The sequence below is a fragment of the Gymnogyps californianus genome, chromosome 3 (assembly GCF_018139145.2).
Source record: "Gymnogyps californianus isolate 813 chromosome 3, ASM1813914v2, whole genome shotgun sequence".
NCBI lineage: Eukaryota > Metazoa > Chordata > Aves > Accipitriformes > Cathartidae > Gymnogyps > Gymnogyps californianus.
Genome location: NC_059473.1, coordinates 33,029,870 through 33,042,827, shown reverse-complemented (window position 1 = coordinate 33,042,827; position 12,958 = coordinate 33,029,870). Strand labels below are relative to the sequence as shown.

The window sequence follows — 12,958 nt, the reverse complement described above, 5'->3', positions numbered from 1 at the left end:
GCATTTAGGTGCAAGGAGAGCTGGGCCCAGCCTGCCTGAAATTGGCCAGGCTCTTTCCATTAACTGATCTGAATCTGTCCCATAAAGACAACAGACATTTATTTGAACTGCGTCAGTACAGGACTGGAGTCTTCATAACAGCAAACTCAAGATTGCTTCTCTGGGGAAGACAGTTCATGTTGCATGGCTACATGGTATAATTCACTCATGCATTGCCTCCTCCCGCAATAGCAGACAGCACAGACAGCAGGAAATTTTTATCATGGCTGTTTTTCCTCCTCCTCATAGAGCTCCGTTCCTGCCGTTTCCAGAGCTCTTCTGCCACTGTTTAACATTTCGTTGGCAAGCACAGCAGAGAGTGTGTGTGCTGCTGTCCCACTTTCCCCCTCCTTGCTAAAATGGCTTTTTAAAATAAACAACTGTCTAAACGATTTGCTTTGGCAAGAGGATGAATTCAGTGGAAAGTTTGGCAGAGGAAGCAGAACTGGCACTGAGCTTGTGGACCTGTTATATCATGGAGCTTGGGGGCCCTTATGGTGTGGAAATGAATTTTTTAATGAAAAAAAGAGATACCATCCTGTATTACAGTGGAAAACCTGCTGAAACACAGTTTTCCATCTTGCTTTTGCCCATGTCATCTGTCCCCAAATGACTTCAGGAATAAGCAAGTTTCAGCCCTTGTTCTGCAATACTACAGCACGTCACAAAATTCTGGGAAGCGTTTTGCGTGCATGAGGACTTAGCTACAGATTTCACAGTTGTGCACGAGAACGGGTACTGTTTGGCCGGGAATCTGTCCATGGAGCAGTCGAGTGATTTGTACAGGATGACACAAATCCTGTGGCAGAGAGCAGAGGAGAGGGCTGGGGTCCATAGCACCTCAGTCTGTGCCGTGCTGCCTCTTACGCCCTGAGCGAGGCAGGCAGTGTGGTTTTAGCCACTGTGGGCAGGTAGGAGCCTGGGCTTCATACCAGGGTTGGGGAAGCTGCCTCCAGCAGCTTGCTGCACCTTGTCCCAGTACCAGTGCTTTGAAAAAGCACACGTGGTCACAGAACCAGAGCTATGGGGAAACAGAAGTGATAAAACCAGAGGGGTCTGTTGCAGTGTAAACAGTGAAAAGACAGCATGGCTCTCTTTACAATAGTGCATTGAATTGATGTAGTGCCCTACAGATGTGAACAACTGATTTTTTGCCGTTTCCTGTATCAGATTAGTGGGGCAACACTTTCTGTTCTGTAACGAATGGAGAAAGGAAGGCTCAGAGAGGGAGCATGAGTTCCCAAGCCACATAATGGGCAGAGTTGGCAGCAAAGGCTGATCTCCTGACTTGCCTTCCTCTGCTTAGTCAGTAGAGAAAGAAGGAAAATGTTTACTTCAGTGAACTGCAGATTTCTCTTTTGTAGTTATTTTAGTACATCTAGCTCACAGAGTTTTGCTTCTTATCTTTCACTGCTTTACAATAAGTGATTGTGACCTACTAAGCCATGTTACAGGGCACCAAAAACAGGCTGTTCTCAGCCTCCTCCTCGCTGCTGCTTGGAGACCACCTTATACTCATGAGTGTCTCTGGAAGGCTGCTAGGTTGCTGGGTCTTTCCAGCACAGCAACATTGTTCCTCCTCTGAGTGGCAGTGGGGAGGCAGTGGTAAAAGCCCCTCTGCCAGTGTGACAAGAACTATCTGGTGCTGGTAGTTGGGTGACAGGCCACATGCAGAACATTTGCAGACAACACCACCCTCTAATGGAGACTTCCATGTATGTAGGAGCCAAAAGCCCCAGGGAAGGACCCCCTCTTTTTCAACCCCCAGCCTCCCTAAGAGAATAGGAAACCCCTATGGGCATTCGTGGGCTCAAACCAACTCGGTTCCTGTGTGCCCCCTCACTCACCTTTGCTGTGCACAGGAAGAATGCAGGGGACCGAGGCGGTGCATCGCTACGTACAACAGCCATCTCCTGTGGGCTGCCTGTGGACTGGACTGCCTGGACTTCAGGCTCCACAGGAGGTGGACAAGCTTTCCTTCTAGCTGGCAGCTCTAGTCACTGCTCTTAATTTGTGCCTTATTTTCAATTTTCACAGGAGTTAACCACAAGTTAAGTGGGAAGAGATTCCAGGTAGCACATCTCCTGTGAGCAATGAGCTTCAGGTGCTCTGTGTGCTCAAGCAGTGGTGGCAATGCCTGTGCTGAAGTCTTTCTCTGGCACTCCTGCTCTCCTGGCCGATTGGCACGCTGGAGCAGGCAAGCCAAGAAAATATAGCACATGGAGATGCTTTGTCTCCCTCTGTGGTATTGACAGCCTGTATTCTCTCTGCTGAATTGCTGGTGCTGGTCAGTGTAGATTACTGTGAGACTGCTGCACTTTCCTAATATTCAAGCAGACTGTGCACATTATATACAGAGAAAATACATATATACAGGAAGGGGTGGGGAGAGGGAGTAGGTGTGCATACTTGTGTGTATGTGTCTTCAGAGGTTTCAGAGAAAAGGAGTTAAAACAGAGAAGTAATCTGTTGCTGTTTCCATACTCTGGAGTCCCTCCATGACTTGCTGCTGTAGTGCTTCCTTCAACTCCTGCCATGTTTGGTAGCTCAAAGCAACTTGCATTTCTTCCAACACTTTTTTTTTTTCCCAGATACTTTGGGTTTCTTTGTTTGTTTCTGGCTGAGAATGCAGCCTTTTTAAAGAAAAAAGAAGCTATTGCTTCAAACTGCTTTCTCGGCCTGGCAGGGAAAGCAGAGGAGGGGAGATGCCGAATCTCTCAGGCTGTGCCAGAAGGAAGCTGCTTTCCTTGGAGATTTCTTTTCCCTGCAGTTGACTGGGAGACATTGTTTATGCTGTACCCGGTACAGGGCCAGAGGGGTTTATAAGACCTGCTTCCAAACTCATTTTGTGCTTGGGATTGGAGCCTGAACTGTTCTTACTGTCTTTTCCATTCTGCAAGAGCACCCACCTAAGGAAAGGGAAGTTGGGCTGTGTTAGTCTGAGCTGAATACACGCACAAGAGAGTTTGAAGGCAGTCCATAGCCTGGGAGAGTCTGGGTGTGGTTTGGTAAATGTTGAGGTCTGTAAGGATGCTCTGCTGCTCAGTGATGGTGTGTTAAAGTGCAAGCAGGGAATGCTAGGGGAGCTGTGCATCAGGGCACCAGTGCTGTCAGGAATGTGTTGCTGGTGCTGCCTGTTGTGATACAGAGGTGTGCGAGTGAAGGTGGTTGGACAATGATTCAGCTTTTTGATGTGTGCGCTTATATAGGACTTGGTGGACACGTGCATACACACTGTTGACAGACTATATGTGCATGCATTTGAGTGCATTTTGGTGAGTAGAGAGGCATGCTTGTGAGTGTGAGAGAGCAAAGAAGAGAGTACAACTACTGCAGGACTGGTGTCCAAGAGCCAGGGGTTGCTGTGAATTTACCATATCCCAATCAGGACTGCCCTGTGACTGAAGTCCTGCCAGCTGGCTGCCTCCACATGCGTCCTGCAGCCTCAACATTTGCCTTTTAAAATAAAAGCCACTTGTGATGTGTTCACTCTCTTTTAAGTCAGCCCGGGAGCCCTGGCTGCTTTCCTTGCCCCTCTTTCATGCCATGTCTGTCCATAGTCTCCTCTCTCCCAGGCAACACCCTGACTCAGAGGACTCCACAGTGATGGATGACATGGCAAAAGGCTCCTGAGAGGACAGACTGTAACGTTATTGCAAAAAAACACTCTAACTCCAGCCATTGTAAAAGTGGATTTGAGGGGAAGGTGGAAGGGGAAAGGATGGGCTAAAACTACTTGTTTGGTAGTTAGGATGGACTAAAACTACTTCTTTCCCCAGCTAGCTCACTGTCTTCTGTGCCCCTGTTATTCCATAGCTGCAGCTGAGATGTGGCCAGATGGTCATCCTCTGAAATTACTCCATCACCCTCAGGCACTGAACATGGTTTTTTTGTGTAAGTGGACAGCTAGTGCTCTCCAGCACCATTGCCCCATGTTGCCCAAAGGATATCCAGGAAAGCAGATTCTTCAGGGACAGAGGCACCTGCCTTAAGGAGAGGCATTTCTGTTGCCGGGGGGCAGTTTCTGCTCTCGCCGCATGAATGCTCAGAGGGTATTGAATTACATGCGTGGTTACTCATAAGCTTTCCTCACTGTCTTCACCAAACTGCCTGCCTAACTATTGCTCTTGTGTTTTCTGCCCCCTTGACAGTATGCCAAGGCACTGAAGCATTTTGGAGAGAACGAGGGCAAGATGCAGCCAGATGAATTTTTTGGCATCTTCGACACTTTCTTACAGTCATTTGCAGAGGCCAAGCAAGATCTGGAGAATATGAGGAAGAAAAAGGAAGAGGAGGAGCGCAGGGCACGCATGGAGGCCATGGTGAGGACCTGGGCACAGGAAGGTGTTTCCTTCCATTGCCTTTTCATGTCTGAAGAGAGAAAGGTTGAGAGACCCAATTCAAATGCTTATGTCCTGTCACTGTTTTATGTCCTTCTCTGTGCCACCTCTCTTTTGCATCATTCTCTTCACAAATGATGACATTTTTCCTGCTGGCTGTCCTGTCAGCTCTCAAAGGCATACTGTTTGGCTCCTAAATTACCCTCTTTTGGATTCAGATACCAAATCTAGTACTGCCTGTTCTGCCCCAGCACTTTGCAGGATGGTGCTGCCCCTGCCCAGTGCCAGACTGTCCTGCTTTCAGGCTGCAGGCTCTGTGCAAAAGCTCTGGGAGCCAGATCTCCCTCGGTCCTGCCAGCTGGCCAGCTTCCACTCAGACTCCATCATCATCTGCTGCGTGCCTGTTGCCTGACAGCGTATCGTGACACAGCGAATGCCCTGGCACCTGCTGCAGCCCACACTGGCAGTATTTCTCTCTGGCCAGCCTTAATGCCTTGGTTAGTGGGGCCATGTCTGGCCTTGACGTGGCAAGAGAGCTTTTGTGCATCGTTGATTTTGCTGCTGGGAGACAGATGTGTGTGTCCCCAGGGGTTCGTGTGAACCAGCCTCCCCCTCTAACCTCAGCCTTTCCTGAGGCCTGAGAACAGCTCAGCAGTCCCCTGCCTCCTTCCCCCCTGCCAGCATTTTAATGCTGGCTGCCGCCATGGCCCCAGGCCTCGCTGTGGGGAGTTGCTGCTTTAAATGTTTGCTGTGCCAAAAGCACCAGTTTGTGCCTTTCAGAAGAGGAGAGAGGTAAAACGCGGGGATGCCAGCAGCCTTACTGTTGGACATAGGGACAAAATGCCAGGACTTAGGCTCAAGTTTCCTCTCAGCCAGCCTGGAAAGTGCAGGAGCCCACTGTTAAAGCACTAGGATGGTTTCGTAGGCCTAATACACCATGAGAGAGGTTGCAGTTTGCTTACAGAAAGAGTCTTCCTGCAATGTGGGGCTAGCAAGCAGAGCAAGCGACCTGCTTCCTGACAGCCACATCCATCCCTTGCCATTTCCACTAATCTTGGAGCTGAGCAGTGGAGGGGGATAATCGAGCTCCCTGGAGCTACCCTAGGCAGACCAAGGGCATCACGTTGACAGGTGGACCTATCCAATGCTTTGTAAAATCAGCAGTTCTGTTCCATTGTTCTTTGTGTTTATGACCAGTTTCTCTTTCCAGAGTCGAGGCAATGTACCTTCCTCTTCCCATCACTGCAACACGCTGCCTCCATCCAAACATGAGCTGTTTGGTGGATAGGGTTTCTGTTGATGTTTTGATATCTCACACAATTTTCATTCTCCAGTATGTTTAGCTTGTGGCTTTCTGGGGTTTTTCCTTCTTTTCCTCCTTCTGCAGGACTGCAGCTTTTCTGCCTGTCAATTTGGCTAGCTATGCCCCAAGCGCAAAGCTGTTTGTGACTATACTAGTGACTGTGGTTTGTATAGACACATCCAAACTAACTTTAAACTCACTAGCTTAGGTACTGTCAGCATAGTAGGTGCTGCCACACTAAGGTTGCTGCAAGCCTGGTCCCAGAAGCTGGGTAATTACCTGTGCCAGCATCGCTTGTAGACTGTCATTTGGCACAGCTACTTTGTTGGCACTATCCTACTGTAAAATTAGTGCAAAACACCAGCAGCATAGACAGATCCCATGTGTCCTCTTTGTTCCAGGGTGGTAGTGCTTTGTGAGGCAAACATACGATGCTACTCATTCCTCATCTCTCCTGCTCTCTACTTGCCTGTGCAGAAGAAGGGAAGCCCAGCATGGTCACCTGTTGCTCTTGGCACAGGTGATGGCATTGTGGATAAGCTCCTGATCATTTTTTTTTTCCCTAAACTGTACCGATGCATCTTAGCTGCTTCTTGGCAGTGCACCTAGTGATCTGGCATCTCGATTAGCTAATCCTAAAGCTCTGTGTTTTTCTCTGCAGCTAAAAGAGCAGAGGGAAAAAGAGAGGCGACAAAAGAAAGCAAAAGCTGGAAGCATCTCCGAAGAGAGTGGGGAGTTTGATGACCTGGTGTCAGCATTAAGGTCAGGTGAAGTCTTTGACAAAGACTTATCCAAGCTCAAGCGTAACCGTAAGCGTTCGGGGAACCAAGGTTTAGAGACAAGCCGGGAGCGGGTGGTGACAAAGCTAAATTATTAATTGCAAGAGGAAGAAAAATAATCAACCAAAAGAAGGTGATGAAAAAGTGCAAAACAAGGAAGATGAATGTGTGCGAAGGCACCTGGCTGACAGCTGCCCCAAAGGATTTCTTTGGTCTGTGGCTAGAGACGTTACCTTTCCGTGATCAGCTTTCCTCCCATCCCTCTTCTGTGCTCCTAATTTGAACCATTATAAAAGTGCCTCTGTGGAGCCAGCAGGGCCTGTGACTGGGCCATGCAGAGCTGACAGATTTTCTTCTGGGAGTTCATTGTGTCATCAAAGGCCTCATGGTGATGACAGAAAGTACTTGGGCCTTGCAGACTGCCTCACAGCTGGAGAAAGATAATTTTCTGTGTGCCAAAGTAAAAACTAGTCACGATCTCCATCTTGCTGATAACAAGCAAGACTAATTTCAGAGCAGCTCTGTGAACACCTGTCGCTTCTTCAAGATCTAGACTGGCCTTCAGGGGCTTGTAAAGATGTGGTTCTCAAGGTTTCCAATTCTCTTCCAGAATTGGATTTTATAAGCCATTGATTAGCACCTGAAAAATGCTTTTGATCTCATGTTCTGTATAGTATTTTTGTGTGGCCTACACTGTCCAAAGCAAGCGATGCTCAGAAGGAAGTAATCAGGTTCTGGAACAAATTGAAATTCAAGAATCAGGATCAACATAAAATACTTTGCAAAAGTCTTTTGGATTCTGCTTTTCTAGAAGAAGTTTTCTGAAATTTATTGGTGATTGAGCCTCGAAGCTATGAAATGCATCTTCTAGGAAAGAAGCTCTGGCTTTTCTTTAGAAAACTAACCCACTGGCAGGTTGGGATTACAAGTAGATGACTGTGGAGCCTGTTGTCATTGCTGGAGAGTGGGAGGGAAACAGCGGAACATTTCTTACCTGTTTGTGCAAGATTTCTTAGTGCAGCCCAATGGAAATCGGGAGCTCCCTAGTATCGTCCACAGGTCACAAGTAGCAAAAAGCAAACAGGGTCACTGGCTGCAAGATATGAGATTTCTTTTCCACTTGATGCTAGCTGTGATTGCTGTTAGCATGAACTGGTCTTTCTGTCTAACAGGCTGACCTTCACTGCACACACCCCACTCCTACCTAGGGGAATCACGTAACTCAGTAAGATATGAATGGTGTCAAAGGAGAGCCTTGGAGCCCACAGCCTTTTTCATTTTGAAGGGATCACGTGGGATGAACCAATGGAGGGTCCCATAATGAAAACTGAGAATTTTTCCAGGAGGACACAGAATTGTGTAAGCCAAACAGGCTTTGGAGATAGGTTAATTCATAAGAAAAAAATAAATTTGTATTTAAGCTACATGTATGAAGCACCCAGCAAAAAAGCAAAGAACCCCAAGAAGAGGCCTGAATTCTGAATTCTGTGTGTCTTCATGGCTCTAGCAAAGGGATTGGATTGTGTGGGCTGTCATGGGCTTTTTTTTTTCTTTTGAATCTTGTCTTCCTTTTTTATTATCTTCCCTGGAGAAGAAAAAGAGGAAAAGAAAGAAATGTGATGGATTCTTCCTCCTAGACAGAAAGAAAAGAGAGAACATTTGAGAAGAGGGACCTACCATCTACAAACTATGCATCAACAGTCAAGAGCACAAAATGTCAAGGAATCCCAGGGAAGTGAAAAAAGCTCTATTTGTCACTTTAATCATTTGGTTTGATTTTTCTCTGAATGTCACGTAACCTCAGGCTCTGCACTGAGTCTGCAGAACAGAACTTCCTCTGCCATGCACGCTGCCTGATCAGTATTACATACTACCGATATCGGAGAAACAAACTGTGGTGGTTTTCTGAACGCTTTGAGAGTAAAATAATTATGTAAACTATGGAAAGAAGCAAAAAAGTCAGAATTGTTAAACTCTAATGTTTCATTGTTTACTGAATTTTGAGTCTCCCACCCCAGAATTTCCCTATTTACAACATTCCAGACTGCCGCGCCTCTGTATAATACTCATCGTAAAGAGCTGGTATCTTACAAGAGCTGGGTGCATTCTCCTCCCTTACTATCCCACTCCCCTTCTGGGATTAGCTATTAACAGCAATGCCCATTGCAGCGGACACAAGCACCTTGTAGAAGAAAGACTGTATTTCATAAAGGTTTTTGAAAGTTTAAGAAAAACTCTCACTTTTTTAAGCATTTTTATTTTAAATTACAAAATGGATTTTTAGAAATGTCTCTTGTAAATTATATTAACAAGCTCCTTGCTGCTCCCTGAAGTAGACATGCTATATCCCAGCCCTTTTTGTTTGTCTTGTTTTAAAGCATGCCATATAACCTATGCCATGTAAGCCATATGAGAGGTGGTAATATGTGCCAAATTGGTATAGACTTGAATTTAGATTCGGATAATCCCTGAATTCCAAAGACGATGCTTTTAGGGATTAGAACATTGTAGTTTTTTTCCCCTCTTTGTTCTCCCTGGGTTTAGGACTCACCCAGAAATTCAGGTGTAGTGCCAAGGTCAGCCCTGGTGCAAGATGTGACTCATGGCTCTGTCCAACTTATGGCTGCTTGCTTGCTCCCCAGGTACTTGTTTGATAAGGTAGACTGTCAGCATGGCAGTGCTGTCAGAGAAGAAACACCTCAGGGCAAAACCCTTGAATATAAATACAGCATTCCCCCTGCCCCAGTATTTGTCAAACCAGGTTTGTGCTGTGCTTTTTGAAACTGAAGTCACTTTGCCAGGCCACAAATGTAGCAAAAGCAGAGAGAGTGATAAGCCCTCTGTCCATTTGTGTACACAGTTCAACCCTGATTTAAAGAGAACCTGTATGATGGTACGCGGCACTCCGGCCACGCTGACAGAGTCAAAGAAAGCTGCTGTAGTTTTGCCACCTCCTTGACTCATACACAAATAATTGAGAGATTGTGCAACTCCTGTAAATCAGCTGTGGGATACTTACTGGGATGGACAGAAAACTCGGAGTCATGCCCCTGATTCATTGCCGCTCAACTTTCTCAGCACTCCAGTGCCCCAGACTCCTGTTTTGAATCTGTGATGGTGGCTGAAGGCTTCGTTCAGCATGCTGGACAATCCCCCCTGGCTCTTGACTCCATGGTGAATGTTCATAAAGAGGGTTTTGGAAAAAGCTCAGTTACACACTGAGGCAAGCAGTGATTTCATGTAAGTGGTGACAAGTGGAGAGGCCCATTAATAAGTCTGCTGTATGAGATGAGGCTGGCCACACAGAAGATAAGGAAAAAAGTTGGTTCTGCTCTAGGGCCTGGCATCAGATTCTTGCTGAAGCCAAGTTTGTCCTTGCTTCTCATCTCTTGGGTACTGTGGGTGCATCTATGCTCTGTTCTTCATCAGCAGTTGTGGTAGAGTTGCTGAGTGCTGAAGGAGAAAGGAAAATCTTATTCCTTGTCCGCTAGTGCTAGCAAAGCCTGAGCAGGTACAGCAAGCAGTCGTGAGGCATAACATTGAGGCATAACCTCTTTATTGCACTGAGAGCTGGAGAAGAGCTAGGGTCTGCTGTTGTCCTTGCACCTGTGCCTAGCACCAGCATTTTAAGTGAAATCACTCTGTCTTTGGAAGTAAGTGGAGGAGGAGGAGATGTAAGAAAGAAGGGTATAATTGAGGCCTTGTTCTGCTTCCTGCAGAAATGTAGTCATGGCTAACTTTATGAGGAAGTTCTTCACACCTAGAAGAGGAGGTACTTTCTAACTCTCCAGACTGTCCCCTAGAGGTCTAGTGCTCACTCACCTCTGTGTCTCTACGTTGTTCTTAAGCAGGTTGCATTAGGATGATCCGAGAAAAGACTGAAGAACTCCCTCCCTTTCCCACTCCCTTTGGTCTGGGTCACTCTTCTCAGTTGGTCATAAGTCTCTGGAAATGCTACAAGGTAAAGTGACTTCAGGGCAGCAGGGCCCTTCCATGCCCTGCAGCACAGCTATTGTCCGGGCACCGGTTCCCTATGAGAGCAGAAGTAGGACTAGTGTTCAGGGGTGAGAGACTCCCCACTAGGGAGACGACCTGGGCGTCCTTCAGAAGCATTTCTGTAATGTGTTCACAATGTCTGAGGAAGGGAAAGGAATCACGAGGGGCCCTGGTGGAAGACTGTGGGGCAGGTGTTTCCGTAATGGTCAGCCCCACTGGCTGAATCTTTCCTCTTCTTTAGGAAAGCTCACACTCTGAGCTGGGTGGCATGGGAGAAGCTTGTGTCAGGAGTTTCTGTGAGGGGAAAGGAGATCAGTTGTACAGTTGATGATGTACATGATATATGCAGTTTTGTTTCTGGGTTGGTTGTTTTGGGGTTTTTTTGTTTGTTTGTTTGTTTGTTTGGGGGTTAAATGATTTTTAAAAAAAAGGTTTTAGGAATCTCTAAGGGGAACCTGTAAATCTGACACCTCTATTTATTTTGCCTTATTTTAGTTTGCTATGTTTGTATGTATACACTGCATTACAGCAAAGACTATTGAGACCGTGCCAGGGCATTACACCGGCTAGACAGCTGGCTTGGCTATTGTGCAGCAGGCTGAGCTAGGCAAGGGGATGCGTGTGAGCAGTCTTGGTGTGGGAAGGGAGGGAAGAAAAAACTTTCCTTTTGCTTTTGTCATAATCACTCTGCCCCTGGTGATCCTGGTTCTGGGAAAGCACGCATTTTAAAGCATGTGGTGAACTGATGCAGGTTGGTTATTTTAGAACACTTTATATAATAAACCTGTTTATTTCTCATCATGAATCACGGTGAGAAGATTGAGAAGAGTTAAGCTGCACAGTTGCTCACTCAAACTTCACCCTTCCACACAAATTCTGTCCATAATGCCAGAGAAGCTTGGATAGATGGGCAAAAGTGGTTCATGCCCTGTAACTTCTCACCAGAGTTAACACACTGGTGAGACAAACTGGGACAGTTCTCCTTCCTCAGAGCAAATATTCCTTCCTATCTTCAAGGCCAAGGAAGAAGGATTTCCTCTACTTGCCCTCTCTCCTCCTCCACCTCACCTCCCCAGATTATCCAGGGTAAATAAAATCTTTCTACTGGTTGGTTTTCTACCCATGGAGTCTCTCGCAATCACCAGGTGTTTGGCCATGGCTCCTTGGCTTCTGTACTCGACATAGGAGATTCCTGGTTGCCTGCCATCCAAACAGATAGCCTCCATTGGCCACCTTAGCTTCTGTTATCAAAGGTTGAAGAGGCCAACCTGGGAAACACAATTTGGCCAACTGAAAATATAGAATTTATATATTTGTGTGTATATATATATAAAAGCTATCTACTACTCTAAGTAGTAGTTTTGATGACCAGTATCCCCTGAAGTTGGCTAGATTTTCTCACTGTGCCTGCTGAGAAGGATGCCATTGGTCTAGCATGGTGTTTTGGCACTTTGTTTCATGAGAGAGTCTGGATGCTTCCAAACCAGAGTCTTCTGTTACGGGTGGTAATGTAGAATAGATCCACTGTAACCAGTACCAGCTGCTCTGGGATTACACCAGTGTAATTCAAAGCAGCATCTGGATCAAAACTCTCCATTAGGCAGTTTCATCTGTTTACAAGATGTTCCACAGAGCTCATGAAGCGCTTGGTCCTTTCAGCTGTCCACCACTAGGAGCTCTCACCCAAGTGATCTAGAAAAGCCTCTACGACCAGCCATTTTCCCTCCTTCATGCTTGCCCTTAAACAGGCTCTTTAAAAACCTTTGCAGTTTTTAGGAGAATTGTAAGGGGATGTCAGGTACCTGAGCCGCTCTGTGCTCAACACCTCCCTTCTAAACCATCTTCAGTCATTCTCCTCCCCTGCAAGCCTGCTCAGCTTGAAAGTCGCAGGTCAATTTGGGAGGTGCCCCTGCCCACCAAGCTAGAAAGTACAGTGCTGCTTACTGAAGTGGGAGGTTGTGTGCTGCTGTAATGCCTTGGCGTATCCTCATTTCGTAGTCAGTTTAAGACTATAAGTGAATTAAATGTACAAATCCTGTAGTGTCCTTTTTATCTGTATCTTTTTATAAGAATATACTGTAATACTAAAAAACAAAAGCAAAAAAAAATTAAAGATATATTGCCCCCACTGCGTCTCAGTCAATTTCTTTGTAGTTGCTTTTTTCTGTGCATTTTGCTGGAAAGTCTTAAAGGTGAGTTGGAGTCTGAGTGCACTTTTTTGCTAAGCTCTGGGTCTTTCTCTTTGGTCAAGAGCATGCAGCTCTTTAGGTGACACAGTCACTGCAGAGCTGGTGAGGAACTTCACAGGTTGTTCTGGGGGAACAAGCAACACAGTGGAACACAAGCACATCCTCCCCACACCTTGCAATGGTAAAGAGCTAATCATGGAGCCACCAGGTTACCCTATCCAAGGGTCCTCTTAAAAAGACCATGAGTAAAGCACTCTTTCATTGCTCTTTCAGAACAACATACGGAACACAGGAGTTCACTTAAAGGAAAAA

General features: G+C 46.3%; 1 protein-coding gene across 1 annotated transcript in view; it reads left to right on the top strand.

The window, feature by feature from the left end:
- Positions 1 to 8,656, top strand: part of DAAM2 (dishevelled associated activator of morphogenesis 2) — a 147,943-nt gene extending 139,287 nt beyond the window's left edge. The window contains exons 25-26 of the mRNA XM_050894758.1: positions 4,191 to 4,361; positions 6,344 to 8,656. Of these exons, the coding sequence (XP_050750715.1) occupies positions 4,191 to 4,361; positions 6,344 to 6,559 (387 nt within the window). The 3' untranslated portion in view covers positions 6,560 to 8,656. The remainder of the gene's footprint in view (positions 1 to 4,190; positions 4,362 to 6,343) is intronic.
- The last annotated feature ends 4,302 nt before the right edge of the window (positions 8,657 to 12,958 follow it).